Source organism: Hipposideros armiger, unplaced genomic scaffold (genome assembly GCF_001890085.2).
Source record: "Hipposideros armiger isolate ML-2016 unplaced genomic scaffold, ASM189008v1 scaffold_93, whole genome shotgun sequence".
NCBI classification, from domain to species: Eukaryota; Metazoa; Chordata; class Mammalia; order Chiroptera; family Hipposideridae; genus Hipposideros; species Hipposideros armiger.
The window spans coordinates 3,271,486-3,297,102 of NW_017731443.1; the positions used below are offsets into that span (position 1 = coordinate 3,271,486).

Genomic DNA, 25,617 nt, shown 5'->3' on the forward strand with positions numbered 1-25,617 from the left:
AAAAAAAAATCTTTAAAAAAACAAAAAAAAACAAAAACAAACAAAAAAAAAGCTGAGGAGCTTTTTCAGATCAAAGTTGAGTAAGGAGACATGACAGCACATCCATGCAAAGTATGATCATAGACTGGACGTTGGATCGGGGGTAAAAACAGTTATAAAAGACAGCATTGGAACAACTGGCAAAAATTTCTTTTTTTTATAAGATTTTATAGAGGAATTGGGAGAGGGGAACAGCGTTGGGGAATTGGGGAAGGGGAACAGACAAGTTGCTGTCCTTTTGTTCTTCAGTCTAGTTGTGGAGGACGTTGCTTCACTGGCTCATGTTGGTATTATGATCATTGCGCTCTTCCTAGCTGAGGCAGTTGCTCGCCCCCATTGGATTGCCGCTCACGCCAGCTGCCAGCCGCTCACGGTAGCCCACAGCAGCCTACGCCGTCGCTGGCGACTCACTGCAGCCCAGCTCCAGGTTGAGTTGTTGTTCACCATTTTAGCTGTAGAGGGCACAGCGTCACTGACACTCACGTGGGATCCGAACCGGGGCCCTGATGCTCAGAGCTGGCGTCCCAAGCCAACTCTTAACCAACGCGCCACTTGGCCGGCCTTCAACTGGCAAAATTTGAATGTGGACTACGTAATTGATAAAAGTACTGTATCAATGTTAAATTTCCTGAATTTGATTAAGTATACTATGGCTATGTAAAACAAACAAAATTCTTGTTAGAAAAAAAACACACACTCCAAAGTATGTAGGGATAGAGGGGCAGGATGTTTCAACCAGCTCTTAAATGGTTGAGGAAAAAACATGTATCTAGAGAGAGGGATAAAGCAAAAGTGGACAAATATTAACAACTGGCGAACTAGAGCAAAAGTTCTAGGGGAGTATTTTTGTACCATGCTTGCATTTCTTTAAGTTTGAAATATATGAAAGAAAGACAGAGAAAAGGAAAGAAAAGCTTAGAGGATAAGGCTGAGGCCCAGAGAGAAAAAGACCTTGATGTATCAGAGAAGAGAAAAGAGATAGAGATACCAACCTAAATGTAAACCTACTTTTGTGCAAATCAGAAAAAGCCACGCTGTCCTCATGAGCTTTACTGCCATCTGCTGGAAAACTGTCATAAGAAATACTCAAACCTCCAATGACACACATGTGAATGGCGCCCCTTAGAGGTGTGCAGTACGCAACCTGCATAGGAGGTCGGAAGTCCAGTGTGGACGGTATGGAGTGAGTAAAGAAGGGGACAGTGGCACGAGATGAGGATGCAGAGACTGGAAGGAGCTCGACCACGGAGCACTTTCATTGAGCAAGGCAAGGAGCTTGGATTTTACCTCAGGTGAAATGATTAAGTCACTAAAGAATGTCAGGCAGGGGAATAACACGATATATTTTAAAAAGAGGAAGCCTTTTATTGTGTATAGAGAAAATGGTTTGGGATGGGGCAGGATGGCAGGCAGAGAGACTCCTTCGGAGGCTAACATGGAGGTTGAAGAGAGATGATGCTCATTTAGATAAGGATGGGGGCAGTAAGGAGAGGAGTGGGCAGATTTGAGCTGTATTTCTGAGGTAAAACAGGCAGAACTTGTTGAGGGACTGGATGTGGAAGGTGATGAAATATAAATGACCCCTAGAGGTTTGGGGCCTGAGTGAATGGATGGACGTGAGTCATTTACTGGGATGAAGAGAAGCAGAGTACAGAGCATGTTAGTTTTGGGAATGGGTGTCTAGAGCTATCCATTATTAAAGAAGCGGTCAGACCCACCAGTGTGGAACACACAGGACCAGCATGAGTTGGAGATACACATTTACAAGTCGTCAGCACAAATATTTAAAAGTCATGGAAATGGATGAGGTTACCTAGTACTGACAGGGAGGAAAACCCAGGTCTTAATTCGGAGGCACTCCAATATTTAGAAGCTGAGTCAAGTGGGGGAGCTGGCACAAGAAAACAGAGCAGATAACCAGGAAGGTAACCAGGAGAGAATGGTATCACGGAAGCTGAGAGAGCACAGCTTTGGGGAGGAGGGTGTGGAAACTGGCTAATTCTGCTGAGGTTGAATAAGGAAAACTTGACCCTGAACTTGGCAATATGGAGGTAGTTGGTGATCTGATCAAAGCTGTTCAGCGGAGTGATGGGAACACGAGCAATTGGAGGGGGTTGAAGAGGAATTCATGGTGAGACATGGAGAAAATGTGCGAGAAAACGCCTCAAGTTTGCTGTGAGGGGGAGTAGAGACATTTGGAGCCAAAGGATGGTTTTTTAAAGATGGGAACACCAAAGCATGCGGACACAAACAGGAAGATGGGGACAGAAGCAGTGAGGTCCAGAAGGGAGAGAGGGAGGAAGGGGAACCCAGAGCTCAGGCGAGGGGCCGACCCGTTAGTCACACAGCGAAGAGGCTGAGGAGAGACATGGGCATTCACAGATCTGAAGACTGGAAGAAAAGGGATTTCTTTCTGAGTGCTTCTATTTTCTCAACAAAAAGGAGCGGAGGTCATCAGCTAAGCTGGGGGCAGGCGGCAAAGAAGGTTTAGGGGAGAGAGAAAAAGATTTGAAATGGTTATTTTGAAAAAGTGAGAAAGTGTCTTAAAACTCTTAGAAGAAAATACAGGAGTATATCTTTGTGACCTTGGGTTAGGCAATGATTTCTGATGTTAAACCAAAATCACAGGTAACAAAAGAAAAAACAGATGAACTGGACTATATCAAAATTTAAAACCTCTGTGCTGTAAACAGTACCAAGAAAGTGACAAGAAAACTCATGGAATAAGAATTCGCAAATTATATATCTGATAAAGTGTTTGTGTCCAAATATATAAGAATATATAAAGAATTATTACTCAGTTAAAAAAAAAAAGATTAGCCCAACTGAAAAATGAACAAAGGGTCTAAACAGACATTTCTAGAAAGAAATATAAATAGCCAATAAGCACATTAAAAAATGCTCAACACCGGGCCGGCCGAGTGGTGCGATGGTTAAGAACTGGCATGGGACGCCAGAGGGCCCCGGTTCGGATCCCACATATGAGGGCCAGTGACACTGCCCTCCACAGCTAAGATGCTGAACAACTGCTCAACCTGGAGCTGGGCTGCTGTGGGTCGCCGGCGACGGCGTAGGCTGCAGCCCCTGTGGCAGTGGGTTGCCATGGGCTACCGTATGTAGCCAGCAGCCAGCGTGAGCGGCTAGAAGCCACAGTGAGCGGCCAGCAGCCGCAGTGAGTGGCCATCCAAAAGCCGGCGACTGATCTGCCTCGCCTGGGAAGAGCGCAATGATGGTGCCAACTTGGGCCAGTGAAGCAACGTCCTCCACAAGTAGACTGAGGAACAAAACGACAGCAACTTGTCTGTTCCCCTTCCCCCAATAAAAATCTTTAAAAAAAAAATGCTCAACACCATTATTCATTAGGGAAATGTACAAATCAAAACTACAATGAACCCACTAGGATGGCTATAACAAAAAATATGGTAACATATTGGCAAGAATGTGGAGAAACTGGAACCTTTATACATTCCTAGTGGGAATGAAAACTGGTGCAGCTGCTTTGGAAAACAATTTGATAGCTCCTCAAAAAGTTAAACATATAGTTATTATATGACCCAGCAATTCCACACTTAGGCAAATGTCCAAGAGAAAATAAAAACACACAACACAAAAAATTTTGTACATCAGGGCTGGACAAGTGGCTCAGTTGGTTACGAGGGCGAGCTCTGAGCAACAGGGTCGCCGGTTCAATTCCCACATAGGCCAGTGAGCTGCGCCCAAGCTGAGCTGCCCTGAGCTGCCAACAGGCGGCCCGATGGCAACTAGACTTGAAGCTGAGCTAGCTACGCCCTCCACAACTAAAACCGAAGAACACAACTTGGCTGTTCCCCTTCAGCAATTCCCCAACACAGTTCCCCTTCCCCAATAAAATCTTAAAAAAAAATTGTGTACATCAATGTTCACAGAAGCATTATTCACAATAGCCGAAAAGTGGAAACAATCCACACGTCCAGCAACTGAGGAATTCACCAATAAAATGCATATCTCCATTCAATGGAATTATTATTTGGCAGTAAAAAGGAATGAAGTTCTGATGTTACATGCTACAACATAGATAAAACTTGAAATCATGAGGCTAAGTGAAAGAAGCCAATCACAAAAGACCACACGTGACATGATTCCATTTATATAAAATGCCTAGAATAAGCAAATCTATAGAGACGGAAAGGAGGTTAGTGGTTGTTTAGGGCTATGGTGGTGGTGGAAAATGAGTATGGGGTTTCTTTTTTGGGAGGGGACTGAAATATTCTAAAATTGGATAGTGGTAATGATAAAAAACCATTTATTTAGCTGTACACTTTAAACAAATGAATTGTAAAGTATGTGAATTATATCTCAATAAAAGTGTTAAAAAAATAGACAAATCTGCAATTATAGTCGAGGATTTCAACACCCCTCTCTCAATAATTGGTAGAAAGAGTAGACAGAAAATCAATAAGGATATAGAAGACTTAAAACACTATTAACCAACATTGAAATTTATAGAACACTCCAACAGTGGAATATACATTCTTTTTAAGTACACGTGAAACATTTTCCAAGATAAACCAAATCCTGGGCCATGAAACAGCCCCAATAAATTGAAAAGGATTCAAGTCACTTTTACACGTTTTCTAACTAAAAGATAATTACATTAGAAACAATACTGGAAAGATGTTGGGAAAACCCCCAATATTTGTAAACTATACAACATACTTCTAAACCCATGAATCAAAGGAAAAAAAAAACCCAGAAAAATTAGAAGTATTTTGTGAAAATTCAAATTTGCTATAAAGCAGTACTTGGTCTGAAAGTACCTCTATTAGAAAAGATGGCAAATCGGTAATCTCAGCTTTAACCTTAAAAAACTCGAAAAAGAACAACTTGAATCCCAAGTAAACAGAAGAAAGGAAATGATAAAAAAAAAAATCAATGAAAAAAGCAGAAATCAATGAAACAGATAACAGGAAAATAGAGAAAAATCAATGAACCCAAAGTTGGTTCTTTGAGAATAATAGTAAAATAGATAAAACTCTAGGTAGACTCATCAAGAAAAAATAAAATACACAAATGGCCAATATCAGAAATGAGAAGTGATATCACTAAAGATTCCACAGACATTAAAAGGATAATAAGGGACCATTATCAACAATGTTATGCCAATAAATTAGACAATTTGAACAAAGTGGAAAAATTCCTCCAAAGACACAACCTACCAAAGCTTACTCAAGAAATAAACTGAATAGTCCTATATCTAGAAAAGAAATAAAATGCTTCCCACACAGAAAACTCCAGGTCCAAATGGCATCCACTGGTGAATTCTGCCAAACATTAAACAAGAAATAATACCAATTCTACACAAATTATTCTAGAAAAACAAAGACAAGGTTTCCAATACACTTTATAAGGCTAGCATTACCCTGATTCCAAAACTAGACAAAAACATTACAGTAAGAGAAAGCTATAGACCAATATTGCTCATGAAATAGATGCAAAAAATCTTAACAGGGCCAGCTGAGTGGCACTTTGGTTAAGAGTTGCCTTGGGACGCCAGCTCTGAGAAGCAGGGTCCCGGTTCGGATCCCACATTAGGGCCAGTGACGCTGCGCCCTCTACAACAAAGATGGTGAACAACAGCTCGACCTGGAGCTGGGCTGCTGTGAGTCGCCGGCGACGGCGTAGGCTGCAGTGGGCTGCAGTCCAATGGCCGGTGACCGATCTGCCTCAGCCAGGAAGAGCGCAATGACAACACCAACATGGGCCAGTGAAGCGACGTCCTCCACAACTAGACTGAAGAACAAAAGGACAGCAACTTGTCTGTTCCCCTTCCAGATTCCCCAACACTGTTCTCCTCCCCCAATTCCCCAAAATCTTAAAAAAAAAAAAAAAAAAGAATTCTTAACAAAATTTAGCACACCAAACCCAACAATATATAAATACGTCATAGCCAAGTGGGTTTTTTTTTGCAAAAATGCAAGATTGGTTTAATATTCATAAATCATTCAATATAATTGACCACATCAACAAACTAAAAAAAGAATAAACAAAAGATACAGAAAAGGCATTTAACTGAATCCAATATCCCTGAGGTGACTAGTTGGTTAGAATGTGGTGCTGATAACACCAAGGTTGCCAGTTTGATCCCCTCATGGGCCACTGTGAGCTGCACCCTCCTTAAAAGAGTCAACTATGGCATTGTAGCATGAAAGCAATGTGTAACCAATGACCATGGCTGTTCCCCAATTAAAACAAAAAAATTCAATATCCCTTTGGATAAAACCTCTTAGCAAACTAGGTTATAGAAGGGAAATTCCTCAGCTTGATAAAAGGAATCTACAAGAAACCTAGAGCTAACACATTTAATAAAAGAAGGCAAGGATGGATGTTCTCTCTCACCACTTCTATTGAACACTGTGTTGGAGGTTCTAGCCAGTACAGTAGATCAAAAAGAAATAAAAGGCATCCAAATTGGAAAGGAAGAAGTAAAACTGTCATTATTCACAGGTGTCATGACTGCCTGCGTAGAAAATCTAATGGAATCTACAAAAAGCTACTAGAATAAGTGGCAAGGTTGCAGGACATAAGGTCAATATACAAAATCAGTTATATTTCCAAATATTAGTATTAACCAATCAGAAACTGAGTAAAAATACCATTTAAAACAGCACGAAAATAGAAATACTTGAGCATAAATCTGCCAAAGGTGTGTAAGACCTGTACACTGAAATCTATAAAACACTGCTGAAACTTATAAAGATCTAAATTACTAGAAAGCTATACTGGTTTCATGAATTGAATGACTCAAAATTGCTGATGTTAATTGCCCCCAAATTTATCTATAATATTATGTAATTCTGCTCAGAATCCCAGTAGGTTGTTTTTTTTTTTAATAGAAATGGACAAACTGATTCTAAAATTCCTATGGAAATGCAAAGACCTACTTTGTATCTCAATACGTTTAAAGTCCTGTGCTGTATTATGACTTTTCTTTCCTTTTTTTAGATGCTTTCTCCTTTTCAAATCAATGACCACCTTATCCAGCTTTGGAACCCTGAACAAGGAAGGGGTTGAGAAGAGGCCAGGTTCAGAGTCTGAGGGTCTGAGTGAGTCTGTACCAGCAGGTGGGCCCCCCAGCTGGGCATGTCCAGGGAGGGGCTGGGCACAGCAGTTTCCTGAGAAAGAGGCAGCCCCACCCTAGGGCAGCACCCCAGTCCGTGAAGGAATCAAGGCCCTTCAGGCTTCAGCCTATTTCTGAGGCCCTCAGGACAGTCAATAAACAGGGTAGATTCTGAGCCAGCCTGGGAGGAAGGGGTGCACCAAAGGCAGGACCAGGTGCCCAGGGATCCCACTGATTCCCAGGTACTATCCTGCCGTTCCCCAACAAGGAAGTACATCTGTAGACCGCCAACTCAGAAACAGGGGCATTGGAGGAAGAGGGGAACCCTCCCTGTGTAGTCAGTAATTAAGTTTCATGTTAAAAACAAACCAGCCCCTGCCAGTGCCTACAAAATCCTGCCGGATGGGGTGAAGGGCCAGCTTGCCTGGGGGTACACAGTAGCCAGCCATGCAAGGTCCTGGAGATGCCTTTTATTTCTTAGAATACATTTCAATACATAACACGTTTTATAATTTTATGTGAGTGAAATCATTTCTGTTATCCTATTTTGCTAATGGCAGATGAAGCATCTGACAAAGAATTTCTGTATTCACCAAGTGTGTTTATACTTTTGGTAGAAGTATGAGTGAATCCTTCCTTTTATTTTCCAAATCTTCTATAATGTGACCATATTATTTTATGTTAAAAACTTTAAAGGATGTCTAGCTCTTGCCCATAATAAAGGGTACCAGCTGCAGTAGTATCCTTCTTATACCAAGAGAGGGCACTAACACATCCAGTGGTAATGGCTAGGCAAGGGAAAAAGATACTGTCCCTGCCAATTTAAGAGAGAATAGTAGCAAACCTTGTTGATTCTCTACCCGTTCTTTTTTTTTATTTTTTAATTACTGAATTTGGGGAAAGCCCTTGGTTTGACTCCAACCTCTGCCATTCCCAAAAGTCAATTGTCTTTAGTCTACTTTCCCAAGTATATATACTTCAAAGGAAGAAAAGAAGGGTTATTCAAAAGGCTGATTCTGAAAAGGAATAATTGTGAAAGCAAATTTCAAGGTTTAGTAGATAATTAGCTTTAATTTCATTTTAAAGAATAAATCTCCAACTCAAGGATCCATACAACACGTTCTATCTTCTGTGAGCTAGTTTTTCAAAATTTGAAAATATATTCATGCAATACATCTGTAAGAAAGTTTAAATGTGGCTGAAATAACTAAAAAAGAACCAGGCTTTATGTCACAAAAGAGAAATTGTTCATTAATAAAGGGGTAACAGGCAGTTAAGTTTTTAATATGAACAATTATTTATGTAAGAAAGATATGTATAATAGACACTTTCACACTTTTTATGTTAATAGTTCATAATAAATGAAGCCACTTTTTGAGTTGCAAAGACATTGGATGTTTATAAATTCAGATCCAAGTTTTGTGGTTGCCGAAATGGGTTAATAGCCTGCTCTGCTACAGATTTATCCTTAATTAAAGACATTCCCATCAAAATGTCATAAAAGGGTCAGAATGGCACTGACAGAAGACAAAACTGTCACTGTCAAAGACAGATACACATGCTTGTGACCCTGATGCACCTGGCAGCAGGCCAAAGAAGTTTGTAGGAACCCCTTTCAAACCAGCATTCCTCTCATACTGTCAGAAAAAAAGTTTTTCATTCCTTAAAATAACCTAACATCCCCTTTGCCCTCAATTTCAGATTTATAAAGCACAGAAAACAAAATGGCATTGACTAGCTCTCTCCAACAGACCAGCTAGGTGGACGTGAAATGTGAACTCTTGAACTTAGTTACCTAAAGAATATAATTAAAGATAACAAATATAGTGCTGAATCATGATGGAATGGATAAAGGCACAAAACTCTGGCTTAAGTTTCCTATCCTTTTTTCCCTTCTAGATCCAGCTGGTTCTTTGCACATGTTGGACAACTACTAAATTCTCTAAGAAATTCTAGACTTAAATCTGTGGAAGACATTAGAGCCAATGTAAAATCAAACAAAACACTAGTTAATTGCTAATAATTGTGAAAGCCCAATCAGATTTTAAGTGATTTTATATCCTTGGCCACATTTTTTTCTAATTCAACCTTCCATGCTAGTCAGATTATAGCAACATGACATTTCTTTGACGTTTATTAAGTAAAACAGACAAGGGACATGGTTTCAGACTAACAATATATGACACAAAATTCTGCTCAAAAAGCTGACAGTCTCTAAAATCTTCACCAGTAATAAAAGAAAATTTAAAAGTAAAATAAAGTCTTAGTTAATACATATACCCTTGGCTTTTGAGATCTTACTTGTATTGTCTGCATTCCCCTCAGGAGCTCTGCTGGGTGTTTCTCCGATGGAAACAAAAGAAACTGATCAGTAACTGGGACAGCTTTTCTCCCCCTCTGCTTTGTTTCCCCCTAACATTTCATTTTCCCCAACATACAGCAAAGTTTAAAAGAGGTTAGGATGAGCACCCATATAATCTAGATTTTACCATCAATGTCTTATTTTTATTGTGGTAAAATATACATATAAAATTTACTATCTTAACCATTCTTAAGTATACAGTTCAGTGATGTTATTAAGTACATTCACGCTGTTGTGCAACCATCACACTATCCATTAATATTTTGCTATACTTAATTAGAATCTGTCCGCCTTATCTGTCCATTAGTCCATTTTAATTTTTATGTATTTCAAAGTAAATTACAAATATCAGATCTACTTCAGCTTGCATATCATTAAATAAAGTTCAGTATTTATTGTTTTACTCTCAATGTAAAATGTACAATGAAATACATAACAAATTCACTGAATTTGAACACACACACTTACACCTATGTAACCCTTCCCTATCAAGCTAGAGAACATAACTATCACTCCCAAAGTTTCATGTTCCTTCCCAGTCAACACCCCAAGAAGCAACCATTGCTCTGATTCTTTTCCCTACATAGAAGTTTGCTTGTTCTAGAATTTCACTTAAATGGAAATTATGCAGTATAATTCTTTTTGTACTGCTTCTTTCACTTGGCATAATTTCTGAGAGTCATCCATATTTTTGCCAAGTATCAACAGATAACTAGCTATACCACAGGTTATCTACTCCCATATGGGTGGACAACTGGCTGTTTCCAGCTTTGAACGACTGGTGAATAAAACTACTATGAACATATATAAGTCTTTGTATGAACGTTTTCATTTCTGAGCAGTGGAGTTGCTAGGTCATGGGGTAGTGCATGTTGAGTTCTCTTAGAAACCAACCGTTCTCCAAAGTATTTGTACTATTTTATTTTACATTCTTACCAAGAGTTTATGAGTGTTTCAGTTCTATAACCTCGCCAACATTAGTTGTCAATCTTTAATTTCAGCCATTCCGGTGGATGTGAAGTGATATCTTATTTTGCTTTTAAGTACGTGAAGACTCGTGATGTTGAACACATTTTCACTGGGTCACTGGTCATTCGTGTATCTTCTTTTGTGAAGTGTCAGAATCTTTTCTGCCCAATTTTTTATTGTATTGTTTGTCCTTTTATTGTTGAAATGTATAGGATTGTCGGAAAAGTCATGATGTATTTTCTCTACGGTTTTCATCGCAAAAATGAGTCATGACTTTGCTAACAACCCAATAGTTTTTAATATTTCCTGGATACTAGTCCTTCACCATATACATGTTTTGTAAACACTTTCTCCCAATCAAGGGCATGCCTATTAATGGTCTTTTAATGAGCAAGTTTTAATTTTGATGAAGTCTATTAATTTTTAGTTTTGTGGCTAGTGCATTCTGTGACCTAAGAAATCTTTGCCTACCCCCAAGTCATGAAGATATTCTCCTATGCTTTCTTCTAAAAGTTTTATGGGTTTAGTTTTTTTTTTTTTAGAAATTTTATTGGGGAACAGTGTTTTTTTTCCAGGACCCATCAGCTCCAAGTCAAGTAGTTGTTTCAATCTAGTTGTGGAGGGTGCAGCTCAGTGGCCCATGTGGGAATCGAACCGACAACCTTGGTGTTATGAGCCTATGCTCTAACCACCTGAGCTAACTGGCCGCTCCAATGGTTTTAGCTTTTATGTTCAGGTTTCAGATGCATTTTAAATTAATTTTTGCATATCATGTGAAGTAGGAATTGTGGTAACCATTATGCTAAGACGGACCCCAAAACTCTTGCCCTTTGGTGTACATGTTCTGTATAGTACTTTCTCCTGCCCCCAAATGTGAGCGAGACCTGTGAATATGATGGGATAGTCACTCTGGTGTTTACATTTCAGTTATATACGATCCTGTAGCAGACTAAAGGGAAGTTCTCCTCATAGCTTTGAAGAAGCTACCATGTTATGAGGACAGCCATAAGACCAGGATCTGAACGCAGCCTCTAGGAGCTGAGCGTGATCCTCCAGCCCCACAGCCAGCAAACTAGAAAATGGGGATCTGGTCCTACAACCTCCAGGAACTGAATTCTGCCAACAATCGGTGAGCCTGGAAGGGCATCCTGAGCCTCAGATGAGAGCACAACCCTGGTTCATGCCTGGCGAGATCCTGAGCAAGGTCCAGCTAACCCATGCCCAGACTCCTGATCCATGAAAAATGTGAGGTAATAAAGTTGTACTGTTTTAAATTGCTAAATTTGTGGTAGTTTGTTATTCCTGGATTCTCTGTCTCTTTGATCTATTTGACTCTTGCAAGGACCATACTGTCTTGGTCCTTACCGTCATGAAGCAAGCTCTCCTCTTACACGGTGCTGTAGCGTCTGACGTTTTCTAGTTTTCAGTATGGAGGCCTTCACATTTTTTTTTTTTAAGATTTTTATTGGGGAATTGGGGGATGGGAACAGCGCTGGGGAATTGAGAGAAGGGGAACAGACAAGTTGCTGTCCTTTTGTCTTCAGTCTAGCTGTGGAGGACGTTGCTTCACTGGCCCAAGTTGGCACCATCATTGCGCTCTTCCCGGGCGAGGCAGATCAGTCGCCGGCTTCTGGACGGCCGCTCACAGCGGCTTCTGGCTGCTCATGCTGGCTGCTGGCTACACACGGTAGCCCATGGCAACCCACTGCAGCAGGGGACTGCAGCCTACGCCATCGCCAGCGACTCAAGGCAGCCCAGCTCCAGGTTGAGCTGCTGTTCAGCATCTTAGCTGTAGAGGGCAGTGTCACTGGCCCTCATGTGTGGGATCCAAACCGGGGCCCTCTGGCGTCCCAGGCCAGCTCTTAACCATCGCGCCACTCGGCCGGCCCTAGATTCACTTTTAATGATATCATAATAGAGGTTATTCTGACTACCTTGTTTTCTAACTTTCCTCCCCTACTTTAAACATTCATCATAATAGCAAAAACTGCTAGGTGTCCCATAATGCAGTTTTTATTAATAAATTATGAATATTTTCACATAACAGCAGAAAGTCCAACTGACAGCAAATAAACAGCAACTAGAAAAATAATGCACATGCCTATAAGTGAAATTAATATGCAGTGGCATACTGACCCTTGAGAAATAGGTACATATGTGTAGAAACAGACAAGTACAAGGATGTGAACTTCAACACTGTCTATAATAATAAAAAATGGAAAATAATCCAAATCCTAACTGAAAGGGAAATAACATAGTAATAAAATGGAGTACTACATAGACATTAGAAGGAATAAATTATATATATTTCAACATCAATGGAGTTTAAAAACCTAAAATTGAATGAAACAAGTTGCATAACAAAAATGATAATATTGGGGCCGGCCGAGTGGCTCAGTTGGTTAAGGGCATGAGGTCTGAGCAACAGGGTCACCAGTTTGATTCCCACATGGGCCAGTGAGCTGCACCCGAGCTGAGCTGCCAACAGGTGGCAGGATGGCTCAGCTGGTGAGAACACGTGCTCCTAACAAGGTTTCCGGTTCGACTCCCACATGGGATGGTGGGCAACGCCCACCCGTAACTAAGATTGAACACAGCACCTTGAGCTGAGAGGCTGCGAGCTGCCGCGGCCAGATGGGGACTGGACTTGGAGCAGAGCTAGCTGCGCCCTCCATAACTAAGATTGAAGGACAACTTGGCTGTTTCCCTTCCTCAACTCCCCAATAAAATCTTAAAAAAAAAGATGATATTAATAAAGATTTAAAGACAAAAACACTACACACACACACACACACACACACACACACACACACACACACTTAAAATAAACTGGAGTGCCGGCCAAGTGGCGCGTTGGTTAAGAGTTGGCTTGGGACGCCAGCTCTGAGTAGCAAGGCCATCGGTCGTGTGTCGAATTTCACATTAGGGCCAGTGATGCTGCGCCCTCTACAGCTAAGATGGTGAACAACAGCTCGACCTGGAGCTGGGCTGCTAAGCGACGGCGTAGGCAGCAATGGGTCTGCAGTGGGCTGCCGTGAGCTATTGTGAGTGGCTGGCAGCCAGCGTGAGCTGCTGTGAGCCGCTGTGAGTGGCCGTCCAATGGCGGGTGACCGATCTGCCTCACCAGGGAAGAGCGCAATGGTAAAACCAACATGGCCAGTGAAAGGACACTCTCCACAACTAGACTGAAGAACAAAAGGGCAGTGACTTGTCTGTTTCCCCTTTCCTGATTTCCCAACACTGTTTCCCCTCCCCCCAATTCCTCAAGAAAATCTTAAAAAATAATAATAAAATAAAATAAAATAAACTGGAAAGGTCCATGATGGTGGTTACCTCTGGGGAAGGGGAGAAAGAAATGGGCAGGTGGTAATCAAAGGGTTCTTTAGTTTGGAAGCAAACAGAACCAACAACGTTAACAATTTAATAGAAATTAATTCTATATATAGAAATATGAGTGCATGTGCTTTTGTACTTTTCTACATTTTCCCATTTCTTAAAGAAAAAAACCTATTACAACTTCAATGGCTGCGTGATATTCAATTGCACAAATATGTCACAACACACTCAAGCAATCTCTAACTGTTAAGACACTGCTATATCTGCCACTATCATAAAATTGTTGTTACACATACACACAAATTTCTTAGAACAAATTCCTAGAAACAAAATTACCAGGTCAACTCTAGGTCTTTGTTACACATTGCCAAGCTGCCTTCCAGAAAAGTTGTAACAACTTACATACCTATCACCAAACTACCTGCCTATTGCCTTGCATTCTCGCCACTGTGGATACTAAAATTAAAAAACTGTCTTCACTCAAGTAGGTGTGCGAGGCAGGGATCTAATTTTTTTCCAAACTATTAGTCATATCACGGATTACACCATAATTACTGAACAACTAAAACATCATCATAAAGGGAATGAAACTTAGGCTTCATTAGGAACTTGTATACGATATACCATAAAATAACAAAAGAAAGATATTTTTTGTCCATTTTTTGTGTTGCTCATTTCCCCCAAATTTAGGCTGAACATAATTACAGAGCTGGTTTTACTTTAGAAAGGAAGACTATTCAGAACTAGAGACTGGTGTATTTTATTGAAGTAGTTTATACTTTAAAAGATTTATTCATAAAGCAAGACAATTTGAAAAGGTTTTCAATTTTGTAGCCTGCGAAGAAAGACTTGTCAGCTTCTTGATCTAATTATACTGGTCTTTAATCATCTAAAAATATTTACTACTAACTATAGAATTTGGTCAGTGACAAATACCTTAAATTTCCATAGCCCTTTTCACCTCTCACACTAGATTAAATAAGTCAGTTGAGAATTACTAATAATTAGTATTTACACAGAACTTTATTTACTACAACACTATAAAGCAGGGCAAAACAATTATCACCATATTAAGAAAGGAAGATGCTGAACCAGTTAGGCTAGTTGTCTGAAGTCATACTAAAGCAGGAACTTGCCAGAATTAGACACTGCAGCTCCTGTAGCCTAATTCCTATACACGTCATCACCCAAAAGAATGACTGTAAGAGTTCTAACTACTCACGAAGAAGCCTAAAACATACCAGAGTCAGAGAATCATGTTATTGAAATGATACTGACGACCATCTATTTCAACATCCTTTACAGATAAGGAAACTGAGGCCCCAAAGATGATAGAACTTAATTGTTCAACGTCACACTTCTAGACACAGTAAAGTAACAAGGAGAAATCAGCACTCCCAAATCCAAGTTCGACAATCTTCAATGGCTAGAGATTAATGGCTATCCTTTACTGCTGGCCCAAATTTCTGAGTTTATAAAAACGCCTCAATGTTTTCACTGATAGCTATCAACAACTCATTCACTTACTAAACAATTCATTAATTAACAACAGTTATCCAGTACCTACTGGGAGCCAGGGCCTGTACTTGGTGCTAAATGAATATTTACTATGTGCTAGGCACTGGCATTGCCTGCATTTTCACATTTAATCCTCACGATGTTATTATAAGGTAAGCACAATTATTATCTTGATTTTAAGGATTAAACTTTAGCAAATGAAGTAATCTGCCCACAGTCTTCAGGAAGGAAATGCCTTTATAAAAGGTAAATGGTGTTTTTCCGCCTCAGCAGCGACTGAAGAGCAGCAGCCAGGGCTCTGGCACCCCAAGGCTGTGAGCCTCAACAGGGGCCACAAGGTGACCAAGAATGTCAGGAAGCTGAGGCCCAGCAGGTGGCGTGGGTACCTCACCAAGCACACCAACTTAGTGTGGGCAAGATCCCAGAGGTGTGCGAGTGGCACCTCCACAGGAGGCTGAGCAGTGTTCCCGCTGCAAAGGGAGAAAACCACTGGCTGCTAAGGATGGAGTCTCCCCTGCCCCCCTCTGTGTGCATAAATAAAACTTTACAGAAAAAAGGGTAAGTGGTATAATCACACTTATAAAATGATTCTAACAAAAATCATTGTTGTTTTAAACATAATTCCCTGTATGATTTCATTTGAAAAAAAGATCTACTGTCAATAAAGTTTGGAAAACCATAGATCCCCACAAAGCACCTAAACAATGACCATATAGTAAGTACAGAACTTGGTATCAGATTAGAGGTTGAGGGTCCCTGTTGGAGGGCCTTAAAATATCCTTTTTTTCTTATACTTTCCAAGACCCCAGAACAGATGACACTTGAGGAAATTTAACTAGGCCAGTTGCTAGGAAAGTAATCATTCAAATAAAAGAAGATATGGGGAAGGGCTTCTAGTACCATATAATGAGTTTGGCCTGAAGAATATAAAATAAGGTCTAAAGTAGAATACATGAGTTCTCTTAAGTATTACTCATAAAATAGTACTACAATACAGGTTACCTACTTTCAGAGCATAAAATCTCTATGGTATAAAATCAAATTAATTAAAAGTTAAATTTACTGTCTATCCCAGCAGGAATTCCTTTATCTTTGATTGCCAAATAGATTTCACAAGGTCCACAGCAAAAAATCCAAGTGCTAAGCAATGCTATTCATATAGAAATTTACTAATAAACTTTGTAAATAATTAAGAACCTAATGATATTCTTAAAAGCAGTAATCATCCTACGGCCAACCTATAAGGAATGGAGAACCTTGAAAAAAACTGGAGCATAAAAACATTTTTTAGGGAAATATTAATTTTAACAAATGGTCTACTGCTTTGGGAAATGTTTAAGAAAAGCAAATCAAGCAACCATTAAAAAGAAATCTACCATTCCCCCTAGACAGTGTGTTTTTATCCCAGCCATAATTTTGGTGCTATAAATCGAAGACTAAGAAAAATGGCATTCTGATAAGCAATCTGTCACAGCAGAATGAAACCACATGCAGTATTTCTAATGTAAAATGTTACCTGAAAAATATGTCAGAAGTCTTGCGAGGACATGCTCATTTACCAGTTCAGTCTTGCTAAGGCTGGAAATGACATCTATGCTAGCCGTTTCTTTGATAATGGTGGGCTTTTTGGAAACCCCAAGATCAGATCCACTCTTGACATCTTTGTGTTCTAGAACATCATACGATCTCTGTGGCCAAGAAGATTCTGGAACGAATGTGAAAGTCTGCTTGAGTATTTCTTCAGGATATTCTACTTTCTCCTGTGCAGAAGCTGACTTGTCAACCTGTCTTTCACTCAATTCTTTAAGGGCTTTGATCGTGAGCTGTTCCTGTTCTAAGTAAAAAGATGCTACTGGAGTACCTTGGGTGGGGAAAACATCCAGAGGCTCACTTCCATTTGTTTCTTTGCTTTGTTCAGAGTATTTGCTTTTCATGTCTTTAATTTCAGAACCACTGGACTCACTTTCATGCAAGACGTCTACAGGAAGGGTTGTTTTATTAAAGTCCATAGTCTTCTCTGATGTTGCTTCAAAGGCCTTTCTTTCATCTTTATCTATTATTCCTTTCTCCTTAGTTTCTGTAAAGGCTGCTATCAGGTCCTCTGGGGACGAATCATCTATATCTTTAACACATTTTTCATGTAATGACTCCAAATAGGCAGAGGTTGTCACATTTAACGAGAATCCTGTCTCATTAAAAACATTTGAAGATGCTACTGAAGGAGTAATTTCACGCATACTATTTGAGTGCTTCATATCTTCTGATGTGACATTCTTATCGGGTACTTGGGAACATGCCGCCTCATTAGCTGGACTCCTTTCAAGAACATCAGGCTGAACTTGGGGCTCAGAGTCACTGACCAGCCTTTCAAAATTTTCAGATGTTTTCTTTTCCCTATTACCATTGAGAAGCTCTTTGATTTCTCTTTCATCTATTTTTACAACAGCACTTGGAATGGAAACAGGATTTTTGGCCTGAATTTTGTGACTTTCAAATGAAACATCAGCTGTGATGTCCTCTATAACCGTGTCATCAGACTCACCAGAACTATCTGCCTCTGTCACTTCTCCCAACACAGAGCTCTGCCAGTTCATGTCATCTTCCAGGTGGTCTTCAGGTAAAACCACTTTCACTGTGGTTGCTCCAGAGCCCAGAGAGACACATTTCTCAAGCAGAGATCCAGGTACCTCTGAGAGTGTGTCATCTTGTTTCTGCACATTGCCTTGGACACTTCTGCGACTGACATCCTTTGTGGAATCCAGACAGCGTGGTGTAGGTTCTTCAACGACAGCATTTTCCTGTGGAAGAGATGCTTCTACCCAATCACCTGTTGATTTAGTGATGGGAGCACTCCCATTAATAGAACACACAGGAATTTTCTGGTGAGCATTAGTTTTAAGATTTACAACTGGAATTTCTGAAGTATATTCACTCATGTCAAGTCTTGTACTTTTTGGGATGTAGTCAGATTTATTGCTATGCTGTTTCGCTTGGGGAATCAAATCCCATGTCAGTATTTCATTAGTGAAGTTATGCATATCATTCACACATCTGGACACCTCTTCCAATGCTGCGGTGGTGTGCGAAAACTGTCTAGTGAGCAGGGCAGAGGTTGGGTAACGCCCTACCTCTTTATTTCTCAGTGGAAACACTTTGTCATTAGACTCCGAAATGTCTGCAGACGATTCCCTATCAGTGTGCACTGCCCAGCTACCAAAATCATTTGTGCTCTCCTTATATGCATCTTTAAACTCTTTGTCAAACGCTGCTCTGTCAATTATTACTTCAAATGGTGATTCAGGGGAATCCTTTTCAATAACACCACCTGCTGAAACTCTGGATGGGGACAAGGAGTGTGTACAAATGCCTCCTGCCTTAGACTGCTCTGTAAGTGGTTTCTGGGCTGTTAGCAAAGTGAAGTTGTCATCAGCATCCAAGGCAGTTTTATCATTCCTACCTGGTTCCTCATTTGGGCTCTTGGACTCTTGATCTTTATTTATTTGCTGTTCCATTTGACCAACTTCCTTTGAGAGCAAAGCGGGATGATTTGGGAAACTGGCTGGAATGGAAGGACGGTTACAATGACCTCCTTCCACAACAGAAATTGCGGGGTCGGCTATGTCTTTACTGGTCTGCTGAGGCTGTTCCATCTTTTTCACACCTAGAAGAGCCGAGCAGTCTTTTCCTTCTTCTTTGGCTAAAATAGGCTGGCTGCCTAACGTTTCACTTTTTTCTCCATGTAGTATTGTAAGGTCAGTGTCATGTATTTCAGAAGATGCAAAAAAGGAGGAAGTCATAATTTCTGAAGGTGGCTCATCAGAGCAAAGAGAGCTCAATCCCTCTATGGTCAGAATTTGAAAGAAAAAAATTGTTTACGAGGTACAAGTACACATTAGCTAGTCAGGACAAGCAGCATGCTTTTTATTTGTAAAAGTACATATATATATATAAAGTATATATACACAGGATGTATATATACACACACACACACATAAATATGTAACAAAACAATGTCAACAGTTATCCTATAGGACATGCATAAAATTGCCAACAATGAAACAGAAAAGCCGCATCATGCTACAAATTGCAAATAACAAAAAAATTTCATGACAAATACTTTTCAGTCTACTTTTTCCATTGTAAAGGTAAAGCATCAAGAAGGATAACAAGACAGGAAAACTGGGGGAAGTTTTTTCCCTTTGTTTTTTGGTAGAACTATTCAAAACTTGATATTATGAAGTTCTGACACGCTGTCATCTGTAAGCTGAACAATTCAGAACACACCACTTCTGTAACTCCACTGCACTGTTACAGTTTGAGAATCTAAGAAAAAAGTGACCAGGGTTCCTTTTGATTTTCAGGAGATACAATGGACCCCTCCTGGGCCTAAAGATCAGACTAGAATTATTCTCTTCTATCCACAGGGAAGATCGGTCCCAGGTACAGATGGCCTCTGAGTCTTAAATGAAAGGTACTGAAAAGGTTGGCCTGCTCCAAAATTTCTTGCACCAACTTGCCAATTTAACCAAATCTGAACTGTGTAAATTGGTTTCTTTGGCTAAAAAGAGTTAACTCCAGAAATCCTTTTAAACAGAAAATATCCTTCTAAAAAGTACACATGAATTAAGTCTTATTAATACCACAGTGGCCATCAATTTACCACACTGTTTTCCAACTTCCCAATCTAGTAAGTTTTTACTGGAGAAAAAGATCAGAACTGTTCCAAGGGTAGGTGCTATCGTGGTGCTGTCTTTCTTGCACATTGTTGTGTGTATCTCTGGAGTTGGAACAAAGTGGGTCTCACATGGTTCCAGATGAATGAATCAAGGGTTCAGCTGGGCAGGGGAGACCTAAGTGCGCTCAGCACAGCTAGGGCTTGAGCCTGAATGATTGGGAGGATGCAAAAGAGAAAAACCCTGGGGTTACCTTTATGCAGCTATGTTCTTTTTCATGTGAGAAGCTGCATAATAATTAGACAAAGGCAAAATTATGACTTTATTCAAAATAATTTTGTAAAGATGAATAGAAATAAAAATTAAATCTCACTGCAATGAATAAAATTCCACTATTATAAAAATGTTCTCAAATGCCAGATAAAGTTCCTCTATTTCAACACATCACTGAAATTTGATCTCATAGGATTGGACCTTTAGAATAGTGTAACTGTGATCTGGGTATTGGGGGAAAGTCTTTATAAATTGAAGGAAAAAAGTTTGGTGGTACGAACTGCACTAGTGGGACAGAAAATATTTGAAGTAAGCTGTAATTCATATTTAGTTGTAATGTAGTAAACATGGTCACATCTATCACATAGTATGTATACTTGCCAAGACCGGATTATGGATATAACACAAATGAAGCTCAGCATTGTAGGTTAAAAGGTTCAAAACCTGAAATTGAAAGAACTGTAGGCTACATTTAAATTAGAAATATTCCACAATCTGAGCTACCGTATTTTGCCATGTATAATGAGCACTTTTTTGCCCAAATTTGTGTGGGAAAAATAAGGATGCGCATTATACATGGGTAGTACTAATTCCGTATCTATATAAGTGTTTTTAATTCTTTTATTTATGCTTAGGGGTTAAAGGTGTAACTCTAGAAATCAATAACAATATCCGAATGCAAAATAATACCCTGGAATACAATAATCGGTTTTGTTGAACTTATGGATGAACTTGCAACAACAAAGAGTTCTTGGCCTTCTATGATGCGTAAATATCATAAATTTGTTACTGGTACATAAAATTTCTTGTACCATAATATGTTAAATTCCTTTATAATACAAAAAACAAGTACCTAAATGTAAACAAATAAGGGCCGGTCGAGTGGCTCCGTCAAGTGCGAGCTCTGAGCAACAGGGTTCGTCGGTTTGATTCCCGGCCTAAGCTGAGCAGCCCACAGTTGGCAGGATGGCTCAGCTTAAATAAATAAATAAATAAATAAATAAATGCAAATTAAACTAAACAAACAAATAATTTAGAAAATTAAAGCAAAAAATTTTTTTCTCTCAAAGTTTGGGCCCAAAATGTGGGTGCACATTATACACGGGAGCGCATTATACATAGCGCAATACAGTATGTACTGTTACTGAACTTACTGGTTACTATTTCCACCAGGAAACATTCAAGGGACTAAATCTGGGTTAAGGCAAAACTGTCTGGGAATCCCTCCCTTCACACAGGAATGGAACTCTGAGGTGAGTAAAACTGATTCTACCTCACAAAGGAATGCTCAGAGACTGAGATTTCAGATGATTCAGACCAGTCATTTTACAGACCAAAGTGGGCAAAATGAATTAGTAAATAGTTCAGCAAGTATTTATTGAGTGCCTCGCATGTGCCAGAAATTGTTTTAGAAACCAGGTTAAAAACAGTGGACAAAACAGAAGATGTCCTTGCCTTTGGAGCTTACAATGGGAATGGGAGACAGACAATACGCAAAACAAGTAAGTAAAATGAGGAAGAATGTGGTAGTGGGCTTGAAGAAATGAAAAACGAAGCAGCTTACACTGAATGCTCATCAGAGAATACATGCATTACTGGGGGCAAAAAATATGGTAGAAACATTCTATGCTTTGTCAGCACACAAACTTGTCAGTTTTCCAAGCCTTGCTTCTCTATTTTCCTTGATTCCTTAATACTCCAAAAGTTTCAAGTCAGGTGTATAATAATCTGAGGTGAAGCTGGAAGATTAGGTCAGAAATCTTGTTCTCACAATACTAACAAGTCCTATACTGAATGCCATGACTGCCTGACAGACTTCAAACATTTTAACTAAAGATTCTTTATTCTGACATAACGATTAAATATACAAAGATAACTTTAATCATATCCCCTAATAATAATTTTGTGACTTAATATCTGGGTGGATAGTGTTTTACTGGGGGGCAAGCTTAGCGGGTAAACAGTGTGTGATGCTGCCTTCATTTCCCAGTGACTGAGACGCAAGCGCTAGCTCCCACCATTGTCAATCACGCTTTCCCACATGTAGCAAAATACATTAACATCCTCATCTGTGCTTTAATTCTAATTACCTTACTTAGAATTTCAGCAAATAAAGTTTCTCTGGCTAGTTAAAACCTAACAAACTTGGACAGAGCTGACTTGTACCAAAACAATGGAAAAAACTGGGCTGGAAGTAAAGACTTTCTAAAAGCATGAACACATTAACCAGAACAAGGACCAGAATCTAATAAGCCTTTGAACAGCTCCCATAAGCACAGGCTCTTCCAATTAGCGTGGCACCTAATAGTCATTGGTGTTGTCCAAGTCTGTACCTGGCAAAATGGCAGAACACTGCAGCGGGTTTGAAGGTTGCTAGTTTTTAACATACCATCCATTATAAAACTGCCTGAATAAATAACTCTGGATTATCTTTCATCTCAAAAAATGTCCACTATCCTTTCCTCTTTTAAAAGATTCAGTTCTTCACATGCACTATAAGAGACTTTCAACATTATTAAAAACAAATGTCTGTCCAAAAAATCCCCTCATCGGGGCCAGCCAGGTGGCGCAGCTGGTTGGAGCCCGAGCTCTGGGCAATGGGATTGCCGGTTAGATTCCCACATGGGCCAGTGAGCTGCCAATGGGCAGCTGGATGGCTCAGTTGGTAAGAGCGTGTGCTCTTAACAACAAGGGTGCCGGTTCGACTCCCGCATGGGATGGTGGGCTGCTCCCCCGACCCCCAGCAACTAGATTGAAAGTGGCAACTTGTCTTGGAGCTGAGCTGCGTCCTCCACAACTAAGAGTGAAGGACAACTTGACTTGGAGCTGATGGGTCCTGGAAATAGAGAATGCTCTCCTTCCCCAATAAAATCTTAAAAAAAAAAAGTCACTGTGGCTATCTAAATTAAAAAAAAAAAAAATCCCCTCGTCAAGAATATTTTCTAGATTAGTTTATTAGCTATAATGGCATTTAATGTACACATTCATTTTTAAGAACTCTAATCACTTAATATGTCATTACTCTAATTATTATTATTTTTTTAAAGATTTTTATTGGGGAATTGGGGGATGGGAACAGTGCTGGGGAATTGGGGGAAGGGGAACAGAAAGTTGCTGTCCTTTTGTTCTTCAGTCTAGTTGTGGAGGACGTTGCTTCACTGGCCCAAGTTGGCACCATCATTGCGCTCTTCCCAGGCGAGGCACAGCAGTCACCGGTTTCTGGATGGCCGCTCACTGCAGCTGCTGGCCGCTCACGCTGGCTGCTGGCTATATACGGTAGCCCATGGCAACCCACTGCCACAGGGGCTGCAGCCTACGCTGTCGCCGGCGACTCACGGCAGCCCAGCTCCAGGTTAAGCTGTTGTTCAGCATCTTAGCTGTGGAGGGCAGTGTCACTGGCCCTCATATGTGGGATCTGAACCGGCGCCCTCTGGCGTCCCAAGCCAGCTCTTAACCATCACGCCACTCGGCCGGCCTGGCATTACTCTAATTATTAACAAATGGGTTACACATCTAATAGATTTGTTACAAAGGGAATCAATATATGGTAAGAGGTAAAAAAATGTGACAACTCTACAATGATCATAGAATGTCCCCAAAATTTATCCAGTACTGAGCTCCTTGCTTACCCATATCTTCTTAAACGTTAAAGCCTTATAAATCTCCATTTAAGTATATTTTCTGAAATAAGACTAGGAAATTAAGTTGGCAGTCATAGTCTAAATTTCTAGACCATTCCCAACCAAAAAATTCCAATTAAAAGATGCAAAATCATTTCATCACACTTACTAATCGTGTGGCCTCAGCAAGTTGCAATCTCATCTAAAAAAAGGGGTTACTAAAGCACCTAACTTGAGAAGTGCTGTGAGGATTAAATGATTTAATACACATTAAGTGCTTAGAACAGTATCTGGCACTTAGTAAATCCTCAATAAATGCCCCCAAACACCACATTCTCAGAAAAATAAATAAAAAATCTCCTGACATAAGACTCCAGACCATATGCCTTTTTGTTAAGGGAGAGAAAAAAAAAGACATAGTGTCAAATCATAACTACCTTCACCTGGTATATAATACAGAAAACCATTCAGTTTTAGACACCTTCCCTCCTACCATTCACAAATAAAAGAAATTTAAAGGGCTTTTATCTATTTCAAAATTTGGGGTGATGCAACTTCTGAATCAGAACAAACCAAATGCCTATGACATTCCAAGACTTGTGGTAAGCTGTCCACGAAAAAAGACATTTATGCAGCCCAATATGTAAAAAATTCTAAGCAATGTTGAAAGATTAAAGAACATTCCTGAACAAAATGTTCCAGCAAATGATCTATACCACTATCAAGGTCAAAGTATATTTTAGTTCAATATACGACCAGCTGAACAATTCAACAACCTAGCACAAAAATAGCTTTTGGCACCATTCCCTTTCAGACTTTAGAGCAACTACTAGTACTTCATGGACTTTGTTTCTGACTTACTGACTCAGAATTTCCTGAGGAGAATGGAGCTCAAGAATCTGCATGACAGGTTTCCCAGGTAATGAGCCTGGTTTGAGAACCACACCGTTGCCATATCTGACAAGTTTTAGAAGAGTAGAAAAATCAAGCTGTACTTCAGAACTCTAGTCCTGTAAAAACCCCAGATGAGATGGACACTCACTCTTCGCCACAGGTGGTCTCTGTCCAGGAGCACAATGTGCAGGTCAGGAGGGCATGGGGCACAAGTGGTCCTCTGCTCTTGCTGTGAATACGTCTATATGCTAATTCTATGCCCAGAGTACTTAATCTCACAGAACAAGGTGGGGAGTCAAAAATAACAGGAAAAAACTAGTGAAAGCTCTGTACACATCAAGTAAACACATTCAAACTGAAAAAAAAAACAAACCCATCACATACTATTTATCCTTCCAATATCTTTTGTTTCTTATTCTCCAAACTCTTTTAGAAGATCTAGTACTTTTTTACTCAAGTCTTTATAACTTAATTACTGAAAACATGTGATCTAGAAACAAGTAAGCAATAAGGAATGTTATATCCTATATTAGAGTTCCTCCTAAAAAGAGTGACTAGCTTAGAATTCTGTTATAGTTACCGTTTATTCGTTACTATTAATTAAAAGGATACCTGGAACATGGAAAAACCATACACATCAGTAAAAGGCTGCCAGCCTGTAGTGGCCACTGTTACTTTTCACACACATACTATATATATTCATACAAAGGAGGCTTGAAATATTCAGGTATAGGTTTTCCTACACTTGAATTTTCTCATGTTCACAAAACAAGACAAATTATCGTGCAAAACAATATCAGCAACTTTCAGCCACAGCATCAAAATAGGAAGTTAGCC

At 39.8% G+C, this 25,617-nt stretch overlaps 1 protein-coding gene across 5 annotated transcripts in view; it reads right to left on the bottom strand.

Annotated features, from left to right (window-relative positions):
* The window catches only part of RTN3 (reticulon 3), a 54,870-nt gene that overhangs the window by 9,635 nt on the left and 19,618 nt on the right, over window positions 1–25,617 (bottom strand). The window contains exons 3-4 of one of the 5 annotated variants that reach the window (XM_019645303.1): window positions 18,778–19,161; window positions 16,837–17,025 (exon numbers count right to left, since the gene is read on the bottom strand). The exons of 2 other annotated variants lie outside the window; for them this stretch is intronic. In XM_019645303.1, coding sequence (XP_019500848.1) covers window positions 16,837–17,025; window positions 18,778–19,161 — 573 coding nt within the window. Of the gene's footprint in view, window positions 1–16,836; window positions 19,162–25,617 lie in introns of all 5 variants that reach the window. 2 more of the 5 variants (XM_019645304.1, XM_019645302.1) reach the window with 2 other exon arrangements.